Below are 24857 nucleotides of genomic sequence, written 5' to 3' on the forward strand. Positions count from 1 at the left end.
TATACATACATAAATATATACGACGTAACATCACAGTGATATAGAAACATACAAAAATCATATAGGCATATGACGATTTTATATTTACTTAGGTGCTCGAAAATAAATGCAACTTTAATCAAAATATAGTTCTTTTTTTTTTTTATACTTCTAAGCCCATTCTCTACCCTCGCTATTAGAATGTTAGTTACGATGAGTTACTTGTATTAAAAAAATTTTCTATGCGCGAATTTTGATTTTATAACACGGATATAATTGTTAACAAATATTTACAATATATGACATACTATTATGTACTTTAAATATGCTCATTTTCATATATTGTTGCATGGCTTACTAAGTCATTTTTTTAAGAATTTTAAGTCATTGATGATTATGAAATAAATTAAGTTTTAGCGAGATTTCTCATTTTGCTCCGCATGTATCGAGAAGTATTATAAAATTAAATAATATTTTCAAAACAATTTCGTTCTTCTCTACAAAAATTTTTTCACAATAAAACTTGTGTTTCTCTTGTAGTAGACACTATTAAGGGATATTTTAATTCAATATCAAGTTGATTTGTTTTAATAATATGAATAAAATCATACTATTATCATATTTTAAAATCATGTTTGAAGTTACGCGTGCGCGGGCCCTGTTATACTAAAGTCTTATAAGCAAACATTCGAAACAAATAAATATGTAAAAGATTTTATATACAAAGAATTTTATTATTTATATATAAATTTGAAATGTGTAATGTGTATATATGCTGTATAATTAAACATACATACATTTTTTTATTAGCTAAAAATATTAAAAAATACTACATGTGCATACGTTGGTACATTGCACATACAAGAATGTGAAAGTTACATGAAGTTTGCATTTTGTGTATGTAAATGTATGATGAAGAATTTAACCCTTGATTGTTTCTTAAACATATTGAATCTAATTGCTATTTTTTACATTGTGTGATCAAAGAATACATTTCTATTATATTGAAATTTATTTTTTATTATAAAAAACTTGAAATAATTTGTTGAAGTATGTTATTCAGTAGACAGTACAGTCAATATATTACATTAAACTATATGTGCGTTATTCTATACGGTAAGAGGTTTACCGTGTTATTAAAGCATAAAAATTTTTTTAACATGATATACTTACAACATTGATATCCGTCTTACGCATTTTATAGTTCAGGAAGATAGCGATTTTAACAGTATATTTATGTATACAATATTTTTGGATTATATATATACATATATATATATATATATATATATATATATANATCTTATTATATAAAATCATATATATAAAGAAAGATATAAATATTCCGAAATATAGCTTTCTTGCAATAAACTCGTTATTTCTAGGAAAGTAGAAATAAATAAATAAGTAAATAAATATATTTACTTATTTATTTCTACTATATATAAGTCTCTTTCTACATAATAATATAGGCAGCATGAGAGAAATTGATACAAGAAAGCAATATTTTTTTTACTTTTAAATCTGACAATTGGCATGCCACTTTATTATGATAAACTCGTACACAATATTTAGTGCTTGATTTTTTCTAAATACAACACTAAAAACGCAAAATTCATGGTTGTCTAGAAATATAAAAATACATACATAATCCTGTATATATAATATAAAATAGAGCAAAGATATCAAAACTTAATTCAAAAAGACTTCCAAACTTATATAATTCAGAAAAAAATATATATCGATTAAATTTTTATAGATTTACTTGTATAAATGTATTGTATTTTTGTTTTAATTAAATTTCATTAGGGTAATAAATGATTAATGGACATGAATATACATTAACTAAATATATAGAAGATAAAAATAACATATACACTAAGTGTATAAAATTATAAAATAACAGTATATAGCTAAACAACATCGCAATATGTGTGTACATATATATATATATATTACATTTACATATACATATACATATATATATATATATACGCACACACACGTCATGCCATATACTATATTTTTATGTTTTGTCATTATGTGTGTGTAGAAATTTACTCTATAATTTTGTTTCCTGTGTATGTATGTTACAGTAAAAATAATAAAATAGCTAATAGTATACTCTTACTAATAAATACATATTCACTAGTCAGCAAATGTATAAATTGCATACGTTTTTACTGTAACATATATATACATACATTATATAAAGCTATTTGTGTGACAGGACACTAATTGATCAATATAAGTATTAGTAATGAAATTCGATACAATGTGAACGACCATTTCTGAAAATGACTTTAAATCACGTTAGTCATCTTTATATTGATGTTTTGTAAACATTTCAGTTTACTTCATCAGAATTCGAGAGCACCTTGAATAATTTTGCAATTAAATGTGAGATTAAATGTGCATGTGTGCGCGCCACAGTGGTCCAAAATTAGATCTAGCCAGTCAAAATTCAAATATTAAAAGAAAAGTTACTATAACATCAGAATATTTATATTTTTTTAAGTTTAAATTTTGTATTTTTTTAAAATTGATTTACTAATTTTTATTTAATTAATTTTATTTGAAATTATCTTAAATCGACAAACTATAATAAATATAGAACTTATAATAATAGTTTTAATTTATAAATATAATTTTATGCATCTTATATGATAGTTATATTGAATTATGTGGTGTTGTAATATTTTAATTTTATTCACAAAAATATAACTTATACAAAAATAAAATTTTTTTATTTGTGTATGTTTGCAAATATTTGCTATTATACATATATATACTGAATTTATTATAATTATATCATAATATTAAAACAATTATCATAATTCTATAATAATGATAATTGGATCATTCTAAAAATTTACCTTACCTGTTTATACTACAAAATATAAACACTTTTTTGAATTTTACTCGTCTGAGATCTGAATTCAGCTCACTGTGCAAGCGTACGCGCGCGCGCGTACGTACATATAATACACGCATGAAAAATTTAACAACATTAGTTTTTGTGCCGATATTATATATACATATATATGTTAAAAAAATCAGTACTATTCTTTCATTTAATCAAGGGTTAAAATACTTCAGCTCAAATAATAAAATTTAACGAATTGTATAACAAATCGTCAAATAAACATGTCTTATATGACACACATTATATAAGTCCATTAGTAAACCATATGTAATACATACAGTACTATTAGATAATATATATTTCTGTCTCTTTTTCTCTTTCTTGCATTATGCTTTCTTTTTTTTCTTTTCCTATCTCTTTCTTTCAACGTATAGGAAAAATTGTTTGGAATTTAGCATAAAATACAACAACGGCGTTTCTTATGTCCAGGTCTACCAGGTGGTTTACCTGTGCGTTCTTTATCCTTTCGAATTTCTCGAACCTGAAATGCGTAATAAAATGTTGTTACAGGTCATTAATGTGTACGAGTTTGACGAGTGGTTATAGAGAAATTTTTCATTTCAATATATAGTGTTAGTAATTAAAATTCATAATATTAAAGAGATATTTTGTTTTTCTACTAACCAAAGTATAAAATGCGTCATCTACACCCATTCTCGTCTTAGCTGATGTTTCTACAAATGGCACACCATATTGTCGCGCGACTTCTCTAGCTTGAGTCATGTTTACTGCCCAAGCTTGTTGAAGATCGCATTTATTTCCAACTAACACCATCGGAACTTCTTCCGCGTCTTTTACTCGTTTTATTTGTTCTCTATACGTTCCGATATCCTGTAATATTATTAACCGTACAATAAGCTTATCTCAAAACTATAGATCCAAGATGTGTTCTGTTATTTAACATATTTAATTGTTTACCTCGAAACTTTTAGCTGAATTCACAGCAAACACTAACAAGAATCCTTCTCCTGTTCTCATATACTGATCTCTCATTGCACTGTATTCTTCTTGTCCAGCTGTATCCAAAATATCTAGAAGGCACGTTTCACCATCTATCACCACCTGTTTGATATTTTAATATATATTCAGCAAACATCTTAACATTGAATCTCTTTCTTATTAAAAATGTCTATATATAAATATCTTAACTAATCATTTGAATCTCAGTATAACAATTAAATTAACTTAGTACATGCTTACTTGTTTTCTATATGAATCTTCTATAGTAGGGTCGTATTCATCTACAAAATGATTTTGAATCAATTGAATAGTGAGTGCTGACTTGCCAACACCACCAGCGCCCACTACTACAAGTTTGTACTCCGTCATGATACTAGGTTATTAAGTTATAACTTTTATTGGTTTATATTTAAAATTCCTTTGGTTGTCTGCAAATAAGAAGCATCATAATTTTCTTTTAGATATTTGGTAAAACTGTAACTGACACAAAAATAAAACAAATATATAAACAGATCCTACACTGTTTTCTTAGTATTCAACTGCATGAAAAAAATAATAAGACCAGTTAGACGCACAGAATATGGAAAATCCGAGTTCAACTCTTAGTCAAGGTGGTTTTCAACAATGATTTTTTTTTTAATTTCACAGGAAGAACAAAGTTGTACATATGAGATGCAAATCAAACATCCGATAGGTTTTTGAATTGAATTTAATTCGAGTTACAAAAAAAAAATATATATTAATTCATATATTAAAAATTATTTCACATTCAGCGTTTGGCCTTATCATTTCTCTTATATAGTTGACAAAATGTAATTAACAAATAGTAATAATTACATTACATATATAAATTTTAAACAAGATTATGCTCCAATAAAAATAAGTTTACTTATTTCTGTTATTAGAAACTCGAGTATGATTTTTAGATATCTAACTTCTTGAAGAAGTTATTCTTCTTAATCTCTGTACTATCAACATTAAAAAAAAAATTTATAAAAAAAATATTTTATAAAAATAAAATTTATCTACAAAACAACGATATAAAAGAAAGTAAGTTAAAATACAAACTAACTATACGATTTATATTTAAAACAAAAAAAACAATTATTCTCTATTTATACGTACTATATGCAACATTTGTTTTAATCCCAAATGCGAATAACAACTTTGTTTTATTGCAATCAGCTATCAGATTTTGCATGTGAAAAACGCAACAATTGCAGCTTGCTTCGCCTTAGTCAAAACAAAATAAAATATTAACAAATTATTCGTATTATTCAAATAATTATTCGATAAAAATTTATCTACATAAAATATTCAATAAAAAAAAATATTTACTTCAGATAATTTGAATAAAGTCAAACTGGGGGTTAATTGCATGTTGTGAGACAAGATAAAAATTCCAAATATCTTGGAACCTGTATTCTATTCATATATACACATAGTTCGATCGTATATATTTAAGACAATCTTAAGTTTCATCTCAAGATGCTGTACGGACATGTTTTATTAGAATATCTGAAAATAGGATCATCTTCGGATGCTCTGTGACCAATGAAATGCTATTCGTACAGCATATTTAACGTAAACTTAAAACGATCCTACTTATGAAATCGAATTGGCCGCTATTTATAGACAAATCTTATTCTTATATTAGATCGTAGATTAAATAAATTTGTTTACTTTTGTTATTTTTATCTGGTCTCACGATACGCAATCAACTCTATATAATACACACACACACACACACACACAAAAAATGGTATTTCACTAAGTAGAAACTAATCGCTGCATAAGAAATAAATTTGACAAAAGTAGTAATTAAAGCAGAAATAATTATCAAGCTGTTAGGAATGCGATAATAGAGGCGCTGATCCGGCGCTGCTAAATTCAAGCATTTATACGTTTACTGAGAAATTAATCAGCAGCGGCAAAACTTATCATGTGTGTGTATTTAATAGTTATTAACAGAGTCATCAAATGCGCGAGCTTTCCTTTATTTATATAAACCATGTGAATCACTCACATAAATTTCAGAGACGGTGCATTCCAAATCGCGTTCAGCAGTCGAAAAAAATGAGACATAAATAAGCAGCTGTTGACTGCATCAAAGCGTACTTTAATAATTACGCGTTACGCACGTGCGGACAAACGTAACTGATCAATCGTTATCGGCCTTTAAAATTGTAGCGGCTTCGCATACAGTATTAATCACTAGGGATGGATGAACAAAGACATTTGATAACATACTTCCTCGCTCGCGCAACTCAGGGGAGTAATCCCAGACGCGTCATCGACATGCATGGACATACTATGAGCGTCGTATTTCAGAAGTAAACAGTGCATGCTCGAAAGACAAGACATTTTCCTGAGAGGAGAATACAAACAGGAATAATGTTTGAGCGCGACGACGGGCCAAGCACTCGCATACTTACGGTGACTTAATGAGCGTATCTTTCACCGAGGATACGTGAAATGATTTGTCCCCGTGAACTGCGACCTGCTCTGTCACGAATTACTCACTGGAGAGATCATTTGGAACAGCGTCCAGAGACGCTTTCGTTGCGCATGCGTACAATTGCAACGACATGCGTACCGGCATTAATGCGTTTATTTTAAAGTTATTTTTTTATGTAAAATTGTTTAATGTAAATTCTAAACAAACCGACCAATCATAGATCAGTTCGGCCCAACAAGTTGCTTTGTAGCAATCGAAACGCGATTGGCTCTTACTTTCAGAATCAACAAATCAACGTCGAGTGTTGATAAGAACGACAATTTACTAATTGTTTTGCTGAACGCGCTATTAGTTCACATTACGCCTGTTCTACATTAAGCGCAAACGCAAGTAGATCTCGAATGGAATTGACTAATCGCATTGATTAAATCAGTCAATTGATCAACGTGATTGGTCAATTCCGCGAGACCTGCTATTTGCGATTGTGTCTTGCGCTTAATGTAGAACGGGCTTAAGACGAAACTGTTGGTGATTGTGTGGTTTGCTTACGATCGTAATTTCGTATTACACTCATAGATTACGCTAGCCGGCGATCCGGTAATGCGGGCTTTAGGAAGAATCAATCGTGCGATTTTCTCTCTTTAAATTTGACGCCTTTTCCCGTCAAGTCACGTGACTTGTTTTAGTTTAGAGGAAATAGCGCTAGACGGCGTTGGAAAGCGTCACTAGATTTTTAGCAAGAAGTTTGCCTTTCTCCGCGGAAACAACAAACTAGGTCACGTGATAAACACCATGTCTAAATCCGGGCGTGCAAATATAATTAAAGTGAATTTTTAATTCCTGAGAAGTGATTAAGTTTGTGTAACTGGTAATTATATTGTTGAAAAATATAGATTTACTGTTTTGTTTCAATAAGGAAATACAATACTGTTTCAACTATTTCTCTTGTTTGTGTTTATGCTCTTAAATAATAAGTTTATATTAAATTCTATTAAGTAAAATAAACACTTTTACAATATAATATACTTATGCATACTTATACATTGTAACTTTATTTCTAGGAAGATAAAACTTCTAAAAGGTAAGAAATTTCAAGTAACTATTTAAATGCGCGTTATGAGAACGTCGTTTTTGAGTTAAAACTTCTATCGCAATTACTGACATCGCATCGTTGTGATTGACACTTTAGGCTGCCATTTTGACTGTTCAAATCTTCGGTCTTTCGCGCGTCGGCTAATAAGAAATATCGCGGTTGATGTGTTATATACGTCGCAGTTCGTGTTTTTTTTTTTTTTTTGTTTGAAGTGAACAATTAACCGGGTACACGCCGTGAAGTGCTAATTAGCGAGTACGCGATCGTATAATTAGCCGTGTATTTCTATACGAGTCGCGTCGGTGTGAATAGTTCAGAACGCATAGATTTCGTCGTCCGCGCAAAATACATATTTTACAGCAACACGCGCTACTGAAAGTACAAAAAGTGAATCACGTGAGTGTACATAATGTTAATTAGTGAAACGCGAATCATTAGCCGCAGGACTGTACCACGACTGCATACCATGCCAGTGTAAAAAAGTGCCTGGAGCAACCATAATGAAGTAATTCTCGATCACAAATCGTCCGATCAAAGTGAGTGTATTTATTCATTACATTTATTCGCGTGCTTCATTATTTCATTGTATATTTGTAAAAAGAAGATATACAGCAAATGGCTAATTATTAAAAAATAATTACACGTGGCACGTGGTGTGTGCATACGTTCTCTCGTTATTTTACAATATTGTTTACCAACAACAACCAAAAAAAATAAGAACATTCAAAGACTTTGACACGGTCGGAAATTTTATTTGTTGCTCCGCACAAGCGCGCATTCTATTGCATGCTTTTTTTTGCAGTTTTTATAATCTCTTTCTGTAGCGCTAAAGTTTAGACAATGAAGTCGAGAATGTGTCTTGCGAATTGCGACACGCGTTATCTGATGACGGTATTTGAGGAAATACCGCAATTTTTTTTCGATGTGCCTAGGAACGATATAAAGTCATGACTCTATTCGCAACAGGCTGAGCTGACTTTATCCGGCGTATCATCTCACATCTTGTTCCCGAGAGACAACGGCCTCACAAATTCGCTCTATCTACACCGTAAAAGCCGCGACAAACACATTTTTCCCAGTTATTCTATCTCTATCGCGTCATTTATAAATTTGTTGGAGTGTGTATCTGATATATTATATTATATCGTATTGCAGGTTCAGACACATAGTTTTTAAATCTGTCAATAAATCACAGGCTAAGTTTTTTTTTATGAAAATAGATTTTAAAAAAATTCTTTTAATGTATAAAGAAATTCAATATAAACATTTAAAGTTGTTTACAGATATTCTTAACAATATTTCTAAATAAATAATTTTTGAATCTTAAATTATTTTCAGTTAATTTTGTATTTTTTTCTTTGATACATATGTTTTACTTATACTCGTTATATTGATTATAAAAGAAAGATGAAGAAATTACAACGAAATCGCAACGATCGAATGATGTCTGTGTAATAATTTGGCATACGCGGAGATATCTTCAGGAATGTGCCTCATGTAATATACATATAATCAGTCGGAAATAATATCTCGTCGACGTTGCGGCACGGTGTGAAGATGGTTTAGCTAAATAACGAGGACGGGGCTTCTCTCTCCATTCCACATCGCCCGATCGCATTTACATTGCGGTTGCTCTCCGCGCAATTACGCGAGCCTCGTCATTGAATCAATTTGGTTAGCTATGTGATGCCGTATTATCGCCCGCTTTAAATCACCTAAATTATATACCGGATATTCCCCGTCGACTGCGGTGGCCGCGAGCCGCCGTGACTGTCACTCGCGCCATGCTCGCGGTGTATCACAAGCTGATGGCCGAATTATGAATTATTGAATGAATGAATAATTGTCATTGTAAATAGCGCGGTAGGCATGCACACACACGCATGACTGCGTTTTCGGGCATGCACACGACCTCATTAAGCGCGCGAGGAACATCACGTGCGGTCGATTCCTGAAACGTTTACAACGCTACACAATACGGGAAGGACGGGTGTGGGGATAGAGAATGTGTCAAACGATTTTTAGTTGCACGTTTCGCGTTTGCTACTAGACCGGCCGCACTGTTAACGATAATTGAGCGAACTGCATTATACGTACATCTAATAACCATCGACTGCAAATGTTACCAAAATGTATATGTACGTATGTATGTGTGTATGTACGCGGCCGCGCTAATTGATCATTCGACGTACCTGCCGTACGATAACGCGCTAATGATATAGTGACGCGTGGGAAAATCAAGATCTATCTCCGAGTGCCGCGAATATAGGACTCGTGGGGGTGTTTATCCCCTCCTCTACGTGTTCGTTTCTCCCTTGGTTGGCAATGCGCGATACCATTATTTCGATGTTTTTTTTCCCCTCCCTCGGCACACGAGTGTTGTTTAATCCGCGCGCGCAAAAAAAAAAAAAAACAAAAAAAAAAAACAAAAACAAAAACATGTTCGCGGAACGATCGCCTAGATCTGTACGTGTGCGAAAAAACGCGGGATAAAAGAAAGGGGGATATATAAGTAATTCGAGGCTTTTTTTTTATTAGACTGCAAAGAAGGAAGGGGGAGAAGCATGGTAATTTTTTTTTTTACGAGGTTTCTGGTGAGGCAAATTAAGATTTACATAACGCGCCAACCCGTCGCCAGTGTCTAAAGTGTTGAGAAAAATGCAAATGCTCTCTTGTCTTTAAAGCTGTCTTCTTCTTTCTTTCTCTTTCACTGTTGTTCGTTTTTCTTTCTTCCTTCTTCTTTCGAATCATATTGGAGGCTTGGCACGCGATGTGGAAACTCGCAATTGGTAGTTATATCACGTGATATACCGACATAGGACGCGACGAAACTTTATTTCCGCCTGGCTCACGTCCGCGTCAATTGGAACCAGAATTCCGCTAAATTCCGCAATCTGAAAAGCAAAGAGATCTCTACTTGGAACCTTTGCACGTTCTCTCACGCTCACGTTGCTCGCTATCGGAACCAGCGTCGCGTATCTTTCTTTCGCGATATCTGATGAGACAGCATGTACTCGATCCGTGCTAAAGCAAATGAGGGGAATTTTCGAACGTTTCATCACAAAGGAAAGAAAGAAAGAAAAAAAGAAAGAGAGAGAAAGTATTGTTATTTGCGATCGATTTTATTTTAACAATATTTATTTCGACCAGTTATAACATTTCTTATTTGCTAATTTACCCAATAAAACATAAGTTTTTTTTTTATCTCTCTCTCTCTTACACATGACTAAAAAATTCGATACTATTAATTAATTCTTTTAATTGGAAGTACGTTTCGTGTATTTGAACGCACACACACACACACACACATTGTACACGTGTGTATACATTTCATATTCGAATATTGGATGTCGAAAATATTTTGTTTACCGAAAAATACCGGTTGCATTCGTATATATATGTACGCGAACGTGCGTGAGTTACATCGAATTGTTCGAAAGTTCGCAATTTGTTCGCGCAGCAAAGAGATAGGCCGAGCTCATTATCGAGCACGGCGATCGCGGCACCATCCAATCGGACAAACGTGTAACGACACACCGAGTCGACACCGGACGCGATCGTTAATGTAAACCGCTCGCGTTGAAGCGTATTCATGCGTGGCTCAGCTGCACCTGATTACGTTAATAATGAACACAATTGGTGCTCACCTGCGTGACTCGCCGAATGTGCTTAATCTGTTTACCGGTGCTCGCCGTATAGGTATTATCGCGAATGTGGGGCGACGCAGCAAAAGCGCGCGCGTTATATTCGCGGCATATTTGGCGAGAAAGCCACGCGATCATAGTACGTGTATCCGTCCGTTGGTGCTACCTTGAATTCGTCCGATTTCGACGATTGTCGCCGCAAAGCCAGATCTGTGGATGAAACATACATTTTAAACAGAATTTATTTTTCTAGGATTTTATTAATCCACAGTGTGGCATTGTCAGTTGAAAATATTTCTGTCAATATATACGTATACAAAACATAGATGGAAGAATTTAATAACAATTTTTGTACAAAAACAACAAGCAACATTTTGTTTACAAACTTGAATTTTATTTGATATCTAAAACATTCAAACGTTTTGTTGTTAATAAAAATATGTGTGTGTGTGCGTGTGTGTGTACGCGCGTGCGCGCGCGCAAAGAGTTATCATATAGCGCTTTGCTTTATTTACAATCGCGATAAATCAACCAAAAGTTTCTCTTGACTGTGTAATGCGATTAATTTGCAACACGATTATTCGGTATTATCGGCAATACACTTAATATGCAGAAATACCGTAAAAAAGATCTATATATGCGTAGAGCAGCGAAATAATTGGAGAGGTGCGCGAAAAGCGACAAATAAATTCAATTTCGCCGTATTATTTTTTTTTTCGCGTACACATCTATCTATTGCGCGCAAGTTTTCTTTCTCGCATCATCGTCGTTACATCCTCGGGGGCTCGGTCAACTGTCGTCTTTACGTTCCTCGTCGATTTCTCGTTGTGTATTCGCGACATAGCGCGTTTATTTTCCGCAGAAAATCACAACGTGTCCGGATAAGAGCCGCGGTTATCGCGGTGACACGCTGAATACGGAAAGATCGCTCCGCATTTTCGAGCTTTTGTGTTGAGAGCACTATAAATGCGCATTTGTTGCACATGATCGCGGGGAGAGCTTGCACTTTGGTTATACAAGAATTCTTTAGCAGATAGCATCGAAAGATGATAGAACGATATGGACGATATTTGTTTCGTATTCAGAAGCAAGTTTTCCTTTTTTCAAAAATTTCAAGTGAATACGTTAGGTAATAAGACACGTGTACAAATATACATGAATATGTTTCACACACCAATCGTGTCAACATGCTTGAAGTCATTTTTTTTTTTTTTTTTTTTGAAGTCATTAAGAAACTAAAAGTTCTAATATCATCACGTCGACGTTGTAAAGTAGTTTTTGAGTAGTTTGTGCGAGCTTTCGAAGTTAACGAATTAGGTCACAATGAAGTTCACGCGCTCGTTAATAACGTTATTAAGTAACGTTACAAATAACAAAGTACAGAGGGCAGACACGTGTCGCTCTTATTGCTGTTGCAAGTAATATTGATCGAAAAAGATTTCGTGCGGTCAGTGTGCTCGGTGTGACACAAATAATTTAATCGAATGTAACATATTAAATTTGACACAGTTATTTATATCGGCATTATCAATTTTAATATCCGTGAAATTTTTATCCACCGCAGAAGAGTTATTATCTATCACAAGTTTTAATTGCATGCGAGACGAGAGAGATTTTGAGATAGATTTAATTATTCTTTCTGTTTAATTTTGCATTATACTTTTTGTCTGTAGCGCGCTTGCGGAGATGGAATTATATACATCTATCGCGTCATGCACATCAGCATGTGTGTGCGCGAATTTGCATTCGTTAATTCGTTCGGGCGTGTGTGACCAGTGAATCGAGTGAATAATTTCGCGTAGTGATTTCGCATGCACTGCTAACAGATTTCAGAGTACGTTGTTGTCTTTGGTACTCGTCGGTAATGCATAAGCGGCTTACCGATAATACACACGTAGAGAGGTACCTATATATAACGTTTCTCACACAGTGAAGCATAAGTTACAAAAGTTTATGATATTTACAAGCCCATTATGTGCTCTCTCGCTAAGCCCTCCACTTTGCGCGACCGCGGATATATAATTTTAAATCTCATTAGAGTTTCTACTTTTTTAAAAATGACCACTGATATATTATATCGTTTCTCGCGGATTATAAAAAAGATTTTTAGCTGCTTGCAGTCGATTGCACGTGATTTTGCACACGATATTCACGTCTCGTGTGTTATAAAATATATCTTTACAACGCTCGTTATATATATATATAACGCGTAGTAATACTTTGTTCTCTTGGATCGAAATTGCGATTTATTATTAAATTTTTTTTTAAATCGGATCTCTCTCTTTAAATTAATAGATATTAAATTTTGATCGCGGCGTATATTCTCCGCGATAGAAATATATCGTTTGCGAGTTGTTCCGTTCTACACGTTCTGTTAAAAGAAAATTTGTCAAAAAAAAAAAAAAAAAAAAAAAAATGATAGACACGCATTCTCTCTCTTTCTCCCTCTTTCTTTCAAATAATTCTAATAATAATAGATTATTATCCGGAGATAGATTCAGGCCTTTGTATCACGATCATCAATTCTATCTGTACTAAGACCCTCCATTAGCCCGACTATAGCCATTGCTGTGTTAAGGGTAGTACGTGGTGCATGTAAATTGCGGTTCCACCAGCTTTGCTCAACGTCGAATTCGATACTCAGCCAGTCCATGTTATGGTTAGGCTGGTCTTAAGTGTGGCAACGAAATTTCTGCCTCTGGTTGCGTCAGATTACAGGTACGCGTATTACGGGGATATACAAACGCGCGCGTGAATCATACGAGAATACGGACGCATGCGGGCACATGGGACATTATATTGCTCTATGTAATGTGTAATTAGTAATTTAATGCGGTGATGACATCGGAATAATGTTCTTAACGTTTAATTAAATGTTTCAAGACCGTTTTTCCTCTGCTGTTGAGAGCTTTTTAGAACAATTTGACAGAGCAATTTCACACAATTTTTTTGTTATATTGATTGCAATAATTTTGTTTTGCGCTGTCATTACACGCATTAAACTTCAGATTGATGACCGCGTTTAATCGTGATTCATCTTCCGACCGTTTAAGGCCTTAAATGCGGCAATGAATTTTGTAACCAGCGTCCAATTACAGTCATCCACTGCCGCGGACCGACACTTGCGCATGCAACGGCGGCGCGGCGCCTTTGCAACAAGCGAATGCATTTGTCGTTGCCAGGCTTTTACGACTTTGCGACCGCACCCGATGTTCTTCGTTGAGTACGATGAGCATTTCGGACTCCGCAGACAAATGACGCGTTTCATCATTCCAACCCTCTCGATTGCGGCTTGTATCCTTCACGCGGATACCCTCGCGTTCAACGAAGTATAGCGCGGTAATCCCTCTCCAATTTTCAAGTGTAACTAAGACCGCACCTTTTCCCGACGACGATCCGTCACGCGTAATGTCACCGTGAAAACGTCACGTTCGCGATCTCTTATCGGCTTCCGACCGTTACTTTCGCTTTCTTTCCTCCATTAATATTTTTCGTCGCAAATCATGCGTCGCAAAATCGTGTGACGCTGGTAAATTCGCTCGACGCGTGAGAGCCACAAATATCGCGCGGGAGAAAATAAAGCCGAGCTTATAAATTCAGGAAACTGACTTTTCGATTTTTCTGACTACTGAAACTTGTGACACGAGAAATATTTTCTTTAATTAGAACAGCTTTGTTAAATATCAAATTACAAATCAAATATAATTGTGAAATAAATATTATAAAAAAAAAAAAAAGAAACGATGGAAGAACATGTCGATAAATTTCTTGTGATACACACAAGCAATTCTAAAATTTAAGAACAAAGTTTCGATTTTACATCGTCTTAGCTGTGGCAATGAATATTTGACGTATCAAAAACTGGATCCCTTTGTCACGCGTCGCGACATGCCAATTCTCTCGTATTTCTCCGTTGCGATCTCGTATTTCTCCTTTTACGTTATCACATATTCCTTGACTTTCTGGAGTTTTCCTCGTTAGACGCAATACGAACCTCTCGAGTGATACTTTACACCGGCTTTTAGCGTACGCATATCCTAATGGAATATTTGTTGAGATCTTTCTCTTTTACGAACCCATTTATATACGCTAAGATCGATATTCTAAGGTCTACATTAGTCGCAAGACGCAAACGTAAGTTGACAGGAATTGACTCAATCACGTTTGTCGATTTGATCAATGATTTGATAGGCAATTCAAAAGATCTCCGGCTCGCACTCGCTCCTTGAGACTAATGTAGGCCCTTAGAGAGCTGATTTTCTTTGAGCGCGCAAGCTTCTGCCCGGGTTCGCGTTACCCTCATCGTTTAGGTAAAATTGTCATGATTTATCGACGAGAGGGTGGAAACCTTAAAGCACGGCTTAAAAAAGGTCACTGCCGTTGCGGCAACGGCGGTGAGATGACAATAGGGTTCAAAATCGCTTAATACCGGCGTATCTGTACGCGCGATATGATCTATTGTTTTCCAAGACGAGCAAAAATGTAATATTGCCGGTGATTTATCGCTCCGTTTATTCTGCATCCACGCTCGCCTCTGTGCTTTCGACGAGGTGACAAACACTTCGGTGTGTCTCGCTCAACTCGTAAATTTATAAGAAGCTCGCACCCAACGCTCGCTCTCAACACACACTCAACGTATGTCGCAGTAATTGCGAAAACACGAGCAACATCAAGAGTTGTTCGTCATACTCACCTTTAAAAGAATTTGAAAAAATACACGTTTATATTGAGAGAGTGTTTATATCATATAAAATGAAATATAAAATTGCATTTGACACACATAATATAAAATTGCATTTAAACACTGGTACGTCTTATCTCGTATTTGTGCAATTTTAATACATTGTGTTAATGAATATGAGTTTTTTCTCCTTCGTCTCTCTCAACTTTTTTTACGTACGAAATTAAACCTTTTAGTTTGAAAAGGTTATTACCAGTGGCAAATTTTTGAGAAGTTCATCGTAAAACATTTCTCAGAGCGTTGGAGAAGTTTTTAATTTGAGATTTATCTTTATTTCTCTGCTTTTTCATTTTCTCTTGCCCCGTGATTATCAAGATGTTGGTTTTTTGTAACAACAGGTTCTTTCGGTATAATTATAGGCGGGGGTGGTCCGAGTTTCGGCAACGGTGTGTAATTTCGCGGCGACTTTAATTCAACTTCAAGACTGTATTTTATATCGTCGCTCGGGGTGATTTGCCTAATTGATCTCAGTAACAGCAGTTCTTCCTCCGATGTTTTTCGAAGTGACTTTCGATCGTGCACGACTTTGACTCTTGTACAACTTTTCTCACATTTTTTACCTTTTACGCAAACACATTTCTCGTAAAAAAAAAAAAAACAATTAAACACTGTAATATAAAATGTAATTACATCAAAATGCGTACCGTACTTATTCAAGCAAGTAGTATCAATAACGGAAGTAGGTTTGATAGCTTTCCCGTTTTCTTCCTCACGTTGAACAGAACGTTTGTCTCTAGGTACTTTAATGGATAAAATGTTATTGTCAATCTCATGGTCCACTTCGTGATACGACGAGTCTACAGGACACACGGGCTGATCCATTGATTTTTTTTGTAATAATTACAATTTTTAATGTTAGATGTACGAGTTACATCTTGTCATACATGGTTAAGGTTATTCAAAACAATTCGGATATTTACATTGCTTTGAAACAAATTCACGCATCGCTGTTCTTAATATGTTGAGAATACGATATCATCTTGATTGCTTTGTTTTTACACATACGTATATATTTAATACGTATATATCGTATCGACAAGAGCGTTTATGTCTGTACACGTGAAATCGCACCAATAATATCTTCCAATAATATCTTATCGATGAAAAGCGCAAAGGCATTAACATTCCTACCCTGTGTATCTCGCGTATCTCATTGTTTAAATACTTACTTTTCAGTGAATATTTAAATCACGAGATTAACGATTTTCCGTGTACTTTCTCTGTATTGTTTTATAATCGGACTTCGTCTCTCTTACACTCGATACGGTTATCGCGCTCGGACATACAATCGTGCTTACCCTTAAAGCTCTGTTTACAAACGGCACAAATTATTCCCGTCGTTGAAAGTTTTACATGTCAAATGTACATAAAGAGAAATACACAAGCAAAATGCTTTTTCTTCTCTCCGTCTCGCCTCGCTATACATAAAGACGGTGCCCGGAAATAAGGAAGAAGAAAGTATATAAAAGCGAAATGCAGATGAGAAAAGACTGTAACGGGAACGATTCTCCGTTCTCGCTACAGAGCCGTGAGACTAAAAGAAGCACGGTCGTCGGAGTAGCTTCACTGTTTTCCCTCGGAAATTTCTTCTGGACATAAGATGATGCCGGGGAAAGTTCCTTCTTCTTCTTCTTCTCCTCCTCCTCCTCCTCCTCCTCCTCCTTCTCTTCATCCTATCGCGTTCGCGGTGGACTATCATTGTTTCGCTTGTCTCTCTGACGTTTGCTGTGTATTGCACCGTGTATTGCGAGAGAGAGACGTCCACGTCATTCTGTGGAGTGCGTGAAATCGTATTTCAAATAAATATGCAAATATTGTCTCAATTTGGTACCAGATACGCACACCAGAGACAAAAAGAAGCCGCGTCCTTCTTTGTACACGCGCCACGCATGGAAAAATACAATATATTCTGATACTTTTTCTCTTCCTCTTTCTCTCTTTTGCTCGCAACGCGATCTCTGCTTTAATTTTCCTCTCTTCACTGCATCTTCACTATTTTCATTTGCGTTTTTTTTCTTTCCATTTTTTCTTCTTTTTGGTTTTTTTTTTTTTTTTTTTTTTTTTTGAACGCACATCGCTAGGAGAATTTAATATTCTTGGCACCTAAACTTCCCCTTTGTTACGTAGCTTCATAACGCTCTTAATGTTCGCGCTTTTAAAAGATAATATTTCTCAGCTTTTTCCGCTGACTTTGTTTTATTCTTTCGCGCGCACGCGCGCAACACGGTCGTCCCCGAGATCTTTTTCTCTCTTTCTTCACGTTTTTTTCAAAAAACAGAGCTCTCGAGAAAATCTAGCAAACGCGTATATACGTATACAACAGATGTCCACGGAAGTAAAGATCAATACTTTAGAGCATGCATACACCTCATACATCATTCGAAGAAATAAAATCGTTATGGGCATGCGTTTTGTTTCAAACAATTTCCGAGATATATGTACATCTATTTGAATTGAATACCTTGAATATATAATATTACACATACATGCATACACACACACACACACACACACACACACACACAATATTGACAATAAAAAGATAAATATATCTAATAATAATATATATTTGTTTATATGTACGTGTATTTATAACCTAACTGTGTGCGTGTGCATCAGTATCGATGCGATATGGAGATGTATACTTATATGCGAGGAATGACCGTATCATATTGGTTGTCGCGACGTACGGAAAGAATGGGAGGGACGCGCGCGCGAATATTTTTGAACGCAAACTCAAAAATTCTATCAATCTCCCCGCTCATTCCTGCTCACGTGATATTCGACGCGCTCTATCATGGAGATACGCTTTATGCGACCGAAGAGAGGTATGCTAATATTATGCGGCGCTTTCATAACGCGAGACCAAGCGTGTTTTACTTTCATGAAGTTCTTCGTCCGGTTAATATTTTTTTGACAAAAGAAAGAAATGGAAACTTTCTTCTAACGGCTGTGCAAATCGCACACAGCCCGCGAATTCGTTCGAAAAACTGTTGAAACAAATCGATCATGGGGATGGGTGATCATCGTTGACTGATACATGCACGTAATCAGTTTTACAATAAAAAAAAACACACACTCTTTTTTAGAACAGGCTTCAAGCCCACAGTCGTTGTTCAGGCCGCTTTGTTGCGAAGTCGCTGAAAAGTTTTGCCCTGTTAAACTTTTAATCGGTAATCCGGCGAGAAGTCTCGCGAACACAGATCGGAATGCAACGGCAAGTTTTAGCCTTTTAACTTTCGAACTTCCTTCCTTCATTAAATACCGGCTCGACGTAAATACCGCGCGCCTCGAATGTGGCCGTCGATGCAGTTTGTGTAGCGACTATAGCGTACTTAAAGTTGTGAAGTATCATTTGTCTAAAATTCTTGAACTTGTACATATCATTATGTTATTTTCTTTTAAACACAATCGCGCGCGACTATATTAATAATTAATTAATAATTTCTTAATATAGGTTATATATTATATAGGTCGATTCCATATTTGTTACTCGACGATTCTCTCCCTATTGTCATGGTTTTTTTTTTTAAAACGATATAAAATTGCAAACGTTATTTAACGTTTTTTAACACGGAGTCGCACGGGGAAAATCTGAGAATATTTTTTACTTACGGAAGAAACTAGTTATATAGTGCTAGTTATATAGTGCCCACGATCTCCTCTAGTTATACCAGGTTAGCCATGCACAAAGCTATCCTATCCGCGCTGGCTAAATGCATCGTGGTTACGTGGCTAATGTACATCGAATATACATATGATGGTTTCAAATCATTGGCTTGTTGTCGGTTGTTAGCTTTGCCAATGTTGCCACACTCTTAACGTTCATTAAAACGATGTTGCGCGACTGTTGCCAAATTGATATTAAAACGTCGAGCACATATATCATAGTCGGGGATACCTAACGATCATTGTCAGTTTGCATATATGTGCGAAGGATATGATTAAAAAATAGTTGCTTCCGTTGAAAATAATGTTTTGAACGTGATCGTGCAAATTTATCAGAAAACGCCGATTCATTCTTTGAAATAATCGCGCACTAATATGTAATTATGAGAATAATTATTCACGTGCCGTCACAGTTTGTGTGTGTGTGTGTGTGTGTGTGTGTGTGTTGCTTGCTTAATGCTTCGTTTTACTTATGTTGATTAAACATTACTCATTAATAAACGGTAAAACAATTGCGTTACAAAGGTATAATTTTGAAATAATATATTTGTTCGAAAACACGATGTGTGCGCGCTGCCGCTGTCGGAACGTAATATTCACCGATTTATTGCCGAGTTTCTGTGCGAATTAACATAAACGCAAAGCAGATTATCGCGCCTCTGGTTTGTAATAAAATTGCATTTTCAATGCGTTGTTACAAATATAATCGTTAATCAGGAATGACAAACGCCCGAGAATTCAATTCAAGCGTGAAAAATTTATCCTTTTCAAAGCGGCTCGAATGGAACGAAGTAAAATACAAATTATGATCGACTGTTCTTACCCCGCGTATATAATATATATATATATATACATTATATACATATATATATGTGTATATATATATATATATGATATGAAGTCCGCCGCGCGTCGCGGAATAAATAATATCGTATTATTTATATCGGGCTTTTCGATATCCATCCGCCCCGTCGATATATCGATCCGACATATCGATTTCCGATACCTAAATTCCACTCTGACGCTCTCCACGATAGTTTCGCTCATGACATGTGATATTTGTTTCCCGTGTGCTTCCGTGTGTCCTCCTCTTTCTCTCCCTATCTCTTTTCTCTTCTCAACGATTGTTTATATCTTCGAAGCAATCTAATACATTCCCAGAGACGGTTTCTATTTCGCGGAACGTGTGCGAATGAAGAAGCGCTTCCTTTTTCCCATTTCTGTGGAATTTTTACTTCCTCCCCTCCCCCCCTTACCGAACAACTACGATGTAAGAAAGCGCGTATAGAGACAATTTCTGGAAATAAAAAACGTCATAGAATGAAGTTTCCGAGAACTTTTGTATAACCACTGTGAACATCTTATGATACTATGTAAAGTTTAACTTCAGAAGAGGTAAGAAGCAGAATCGTGCTAGTTTCTTTTTGAGATTTTGCTCCAGTAAAATATCGTTTGTACGTACAATCGTGAACAATTGTGGAATACAATGTTGAAATAAATAATATGAAAGTCTAGAGAGAAGAGGAAAGATAAATGAAAATGAGAGAAATAAAAATTATTTAAAACTTCTTGGTCTCTCGGTTTTGCTGAAAAATCGCCGATATGTTATTTCGCGGGTAGAGTAGAGAAAGACTAGAGAAGTCGTCTCTCGACGAATATTACAATGTCTCGAAAACGCGCTATCGCTCATTGTAATAGGTTCGTCACTTTATTTTGCATGGGGAAAGAAGACACGTGAAAAATGCATTTGTCTCGTACTCGCGTAGCCCAGGGGTAACATTTGTTGTCGCTATGGCGCGCGGCGGAGTACGTAGACAGAAAGCTACTTCGAAAAGTTCAGTGTGAGAGTCGCTCCTCTACGGTACAGCGTTTTTTTCACTATAACGTCGACGACACTACTGCTTGTTATATTTTTCCTATGTTTTGCGCGTATATACGTATACATATATATGTATATATATATATATATATATATATATATATATATACATATCCGGAAGATCGTAACTCTCGCAAATAGTCTGGCAAATCTGTGGTCTAATAATTTCGCACCACGTAACACCGGTCGCGGCAATGTAAACGCGAGATCTGACGAACGAACATAGACAAAAATCAGACAGACTAGAAATGTATTATTTTAGAACTGTAATATAACGTTTAGTTTTTTGTATTACCTAGCATGAAATTGAGTATCAAAAGCGTGTCACAAAATTAAAAACTGACATTTATATAATAATTCATGTTTTATTTGAAAAAATTGTAAAAAAAAAAGAACGTGATGTACGTGTGTATTTGAACAGAAGATTTCTGATGAAATATTATTAAATATTTATTTGTTTTGAATATATATTTGCATTACACAACCAAACCGTACGCGGGAATATTAATTATTTCTACGACATATGTACATGTGTCGTAGAAGTAATGTCAGCGTGAAACGAGAACATGAATTATAGCGTGTATCCGCTTGGTGTTACGCGAGTAAAACACATCTATTTATAACTTCCGGCGAATCTATTGCGAATTCGTATCGGTGCTACTTGAATGTTGGCGAATATGTATATAGACAACACTGTAATGGATTTAGTCGCTGTTTCAATCAATGCGCAAAAGTGGTTTCCAGTTGAATGAGAACAAAGTTTAAAGGAACCATCGTCGTGCTAATCAATTATCGCGCTTAATGCAATATCTTTATTGAGCTACTAAGAAAGTTCTCCGATCTAATTGGAGTTTTCTTCGTAGTTCGACAAAAAAAAACATTACCCTCGTATAATTGTTCGTTACGGCTTATTCATTAAGATAAAGGAATTACTTCCAGTTCGACATTTGTTTATAGCGAGCAAATAAGAAAATTTGTTATCGATTTGTTACCGACTCTCTTCGCTACTTATTGGTTGAAAACTTCACACTTCTAATATTTACTTTTATATTGTAATATAACAAAGACGTAACAAACTACATTCCTATGTTTGTTTATTAACTCACGCTTATATTTCATAGATAATTCTCATATTTTCATATAATTTGCCAATAATTTATGAGATTATGAAAAAACATTTTGTGTGTGTGAGTTTTGCGTTGTTAAAAAACTACAAACACGACTACGCCAATTAGAGAAGTAAATGTCGTTCTTTGTTCTGTAATTATAATCTCAGATGGCGTTTTTCTCTTCTTTCCTTAAGACAGGCAAAAACGACAAAAGAAATGTAAATCGAGCGTTTTTCGCGTAGTAAGCGCAAGATTATTTCGTTCAATGTTCAATGAGATAAGCGCATTTTCTTAATCCGCGTAGGAATGTTCTCGGACTCTCGGTAACTTTTACAAAAACTCTAACAGAACAACGTGAAAATATATGTATACATACATAAAACGCGAGGTTTACAATCCTCTCAAGTTTGTAACCACTCGTGGCTATATGTATACACACATCCATCAAAAACAAAAAATCCCCCTATACAAGTTTTATAGTTTTAAATGCACATAGTAAAAAGGTTAAAAAATTCACAAAATGTTATCTCCGATAAATTTTGGTATTAACCGAAAAATTCGACGTGTATACCAAAGAGGTCGAGAGAGATTTACCGCCATGGTGCCAAATAACTCGAATAACAAGAGAACAAAGAAACACGTTTTTTTTTTTTTTTTTTTTTTTTTAATAAATTGAAGTTATTTCGCCATTTGTTCCGTGTAAGAGTGCTAAGAATGCGTCATAATTTAGTCGGGAGGCGGGAACGTTTCTCGCGGGTGTCAGACTCTCGGGTAGTCGGCGAGAGAGAGAGAGAGAGAGAGGGTAAAAGATGGGATGGGAATAGAGGGGTAGATGTTGGTAGGTAGGTCAGCGCGTGACAAACGAGGCTGTTTGTCTGAAACCTTCTACACATGGATAACGAGCCACTTCGATTCTTTCCGTAACGTGCTTCCTTTTCTCGCGGAAGAGAACTTTCGCGCGCGTTCTTGTTACACAGTCTCTCTGCTCAAGTAGATAGACGACGAGAATTGGTTATTTTAAATACAACCGAGTCATGCCTAATTGACGCTCTGTAAAGTAACGACGAGACGGACTATTTGGTAATTAGAGAAGAGCCAACTTCACGCGCGTAACTTGCGGCAAGGAATGCTCGTTATTCTCGCGCATGTCGACGGCACGGATGTAAGTAATTACGAGGAATATGACATTCCTTACGTCAGCGAAGGCGCGATCCTTTTTTTTTCCTCTTACCTCACTTTTCTCATTACTAGTGACTTATTTGTGCTTCTCTTTTTCTCATCAAAATTATTTTTGGGCTGAAAATAATAATTTTTATATAATTCGCATAATTGATGTGTTGCACGTTGTGCGTGAAAATTTGTAATATAAAATATTCTTTATACAAAATAAAGGAATTTTATATTTTAAATTTTGAAAACTAGAATTAAAATATTGTGTCGTTAATTACAAAAGATATGAAAAAAAATCGATAAATGGCTTTCAGATCGTCGAATGAACTATCAGAGAGAGAGCGGAAAAAATATAAAATATAATTTTTTTCTTTGTAGGTCACTCGATCACGCGGCAAAAGCGACAAAGTTCGACTTTTTCTTTTTTTTTTTTTTTTTAATGCAAAATTTTTTCACAAAGGAACTTGCATGACGGAAGGGTTTAATGCTCGTCGATCATATGGGTGATGGATACGAGAGCGAGAGAGAGAACGGTTTCGTAATCGACAGCAAATTGAATGGGCGCACGGACGTTGGGCCTGACATTCGAGCGTCCTTTAAATTCGAATCTTTTTTATCGTCTCTCTACCTCCTACCCCTCCTGATGGTCCAGCGAATTTTAATATACGTACTGACGCGACAGCTCTCACGATAGAACGGCAGAATTTGAGAATAGAAGAAAGAGGAGGAGAATGGGGGGAAAGAGAGGGAAAACGATCTCGTGCGAGAGGTAGTGCGATAATCCGCGAATAAATTTTGCCGCCGCGGACTTTCCTTGACATGACGGTAATTTATGCGTTATCCTGTCACACCGACATCGAGAATATACGCGCTGCTTCTTAGATCTCGTTGAAGTAATTTTATTTAGTAATTTGGCGAATGAATATGCGATTAATTCAATTACAAGTTGATATAAAAAAATAAAGTAAAAATATACATAATATATATATATATATCTTATACGCACGCAAACACACAGTAGCGGAAGAATTTTTCTACAGAAAAGTTTTAGTAGCGCGCGTTGTCAAAGACAGATTTTCCACTGTCCGGAATATCGCACGTGTAATATTTCGCTCACAATATTAAACTCAGCGCCGTGATAAAAAATTAACAATATTCCGTCGGTACGCTCTCGATGATTAATATGACTCGCAAGAACGGCATTATACCGCTGCAATAGCAGTTGAAGT

General features: G+C 35.2%; 2 protein-coding genes across 5 annotated transcripts; both read right to left on the reverse strand.

Moving 5' to 3' along the window:
* Positions 1 to 3215: 3215 nt before the first annotated feature.
* LOC109860608 (GTPase HRas) lies at positions 3216 to 6405 on the reverse strand. 4 transcript variants are annotated; one of them, XM_020439834.1, is made up of 7 exons: positions 6301 to 6385; positions 6116 to 6233; positions 4991 to 5098; positions 4106 to 4293; positions 3824 to 3967; positions 3530 to 3736; positions 3216 to 3386 (listed from the first exon to the last, which is right to left on the reverse strand). In XM_020439834.1, the coding sequence occupies exons 4-7, from the start codon at positions 4232 to 4234 to the stop codon at positions 3297 to 3299; spliced, it is 570 nt and encodes a 189-aa protein (XP_020295423.1). In that variant the 5' UTR covers positions 4235 to 4293; positions 4991 to 5098; positions 6116 to 6233; positions 6301 to 6385; the 3' UTR covers positions 3216 to 3296. The 4 variants fall into 4 exon arrangements, with proteins under 4 accessions (XP_020295423.1, XP_020295422.1, XP_020295424.1 ...); XM_020439833.1 differs by lacking the exon at positions 6116 to 6233 and having other exon boundaries at positions 6301 to 6403; XM_020439835.1 differs by lacking the exons at positions 6116 to 6233; positions 6301 to 6385 and adding an exon at positions 5892 to 6105.
* A 9472-nt stretch (positions 6406 to 15877) lies between these two features.
* Positions 15878 to 16704, reverse strand: LOC109860609. Its single transcript, XM_020439838.1, has 2 exons — positions 16446 to 16704; positions 15878 to 16361 (listed from the first exon to the last, which is right to left on the reverse strand). Exons 1-2 carry the CDS (start codon positions 16621 to 16623, stop codon positions 16072 to 16074), a joined length of 468 nt encoding a protein of 155 aa, XP_020295427.1. The 5' UTR covers positions 16624 to 16704; the 3' UTR covers positions 15878 to 16071.
* Between the last annotated feature and the right edge of the window lie 8153 nt (positions 16705 to 24857).

This window comes from Pseudomyrmex gracilis, unplaced genomic scaffold (assembly GCF_002006095.1).
Source record: "Pseudomyrmex gracilis isolate BER0280 unplaced genomic scaffold, ASM200609v1 scaffold_424, whole genome shotgun sequence".
Lineage (NCBI taxonomy): Eukaryota > Metazoa > Arthropoda > Insecta > Hymenoptera > Formicidae > Pseudomyrmex > Pseudomyrmex gracilis.

Coding starts and splice junctions, on each gene's coding strand:
- LOC109860608 (XM_020439836.1), bottom strand. CDS start 4,234: ATGACGGAGTACAAACTTGTAGTAGTGGGCGCTGGTGGTGTTGGCAAG. Junction 3,968..4,105: donor AAGATTCATATAGAAAACAA/GTAAGCATGTAC, acceptor AATATCAAACAG/GTGGTGATAGATGGTGAAAC. Junction 3,737..3,823: donor ATTCAGCTAAAAGTTTCGAG/GTAAACAATTAA, acceptor ATAATATTACAG/GATATCGGAACGTATAGAGA.
- LOC109860609 (XM_020439838.1), bottom strand. CDS start 16,623: ATGGATCAGCCCGTGTGTCCTGTAGACTCGTCGTATCACGAAGTGGAC. Junction 16,362..16,445: donor TACTTGCTTGAATAAGTACG/GTACGCATTTTG, acceptor TTTGCGTAAAAG/GTAAAAAATGTGAGAAAAGT.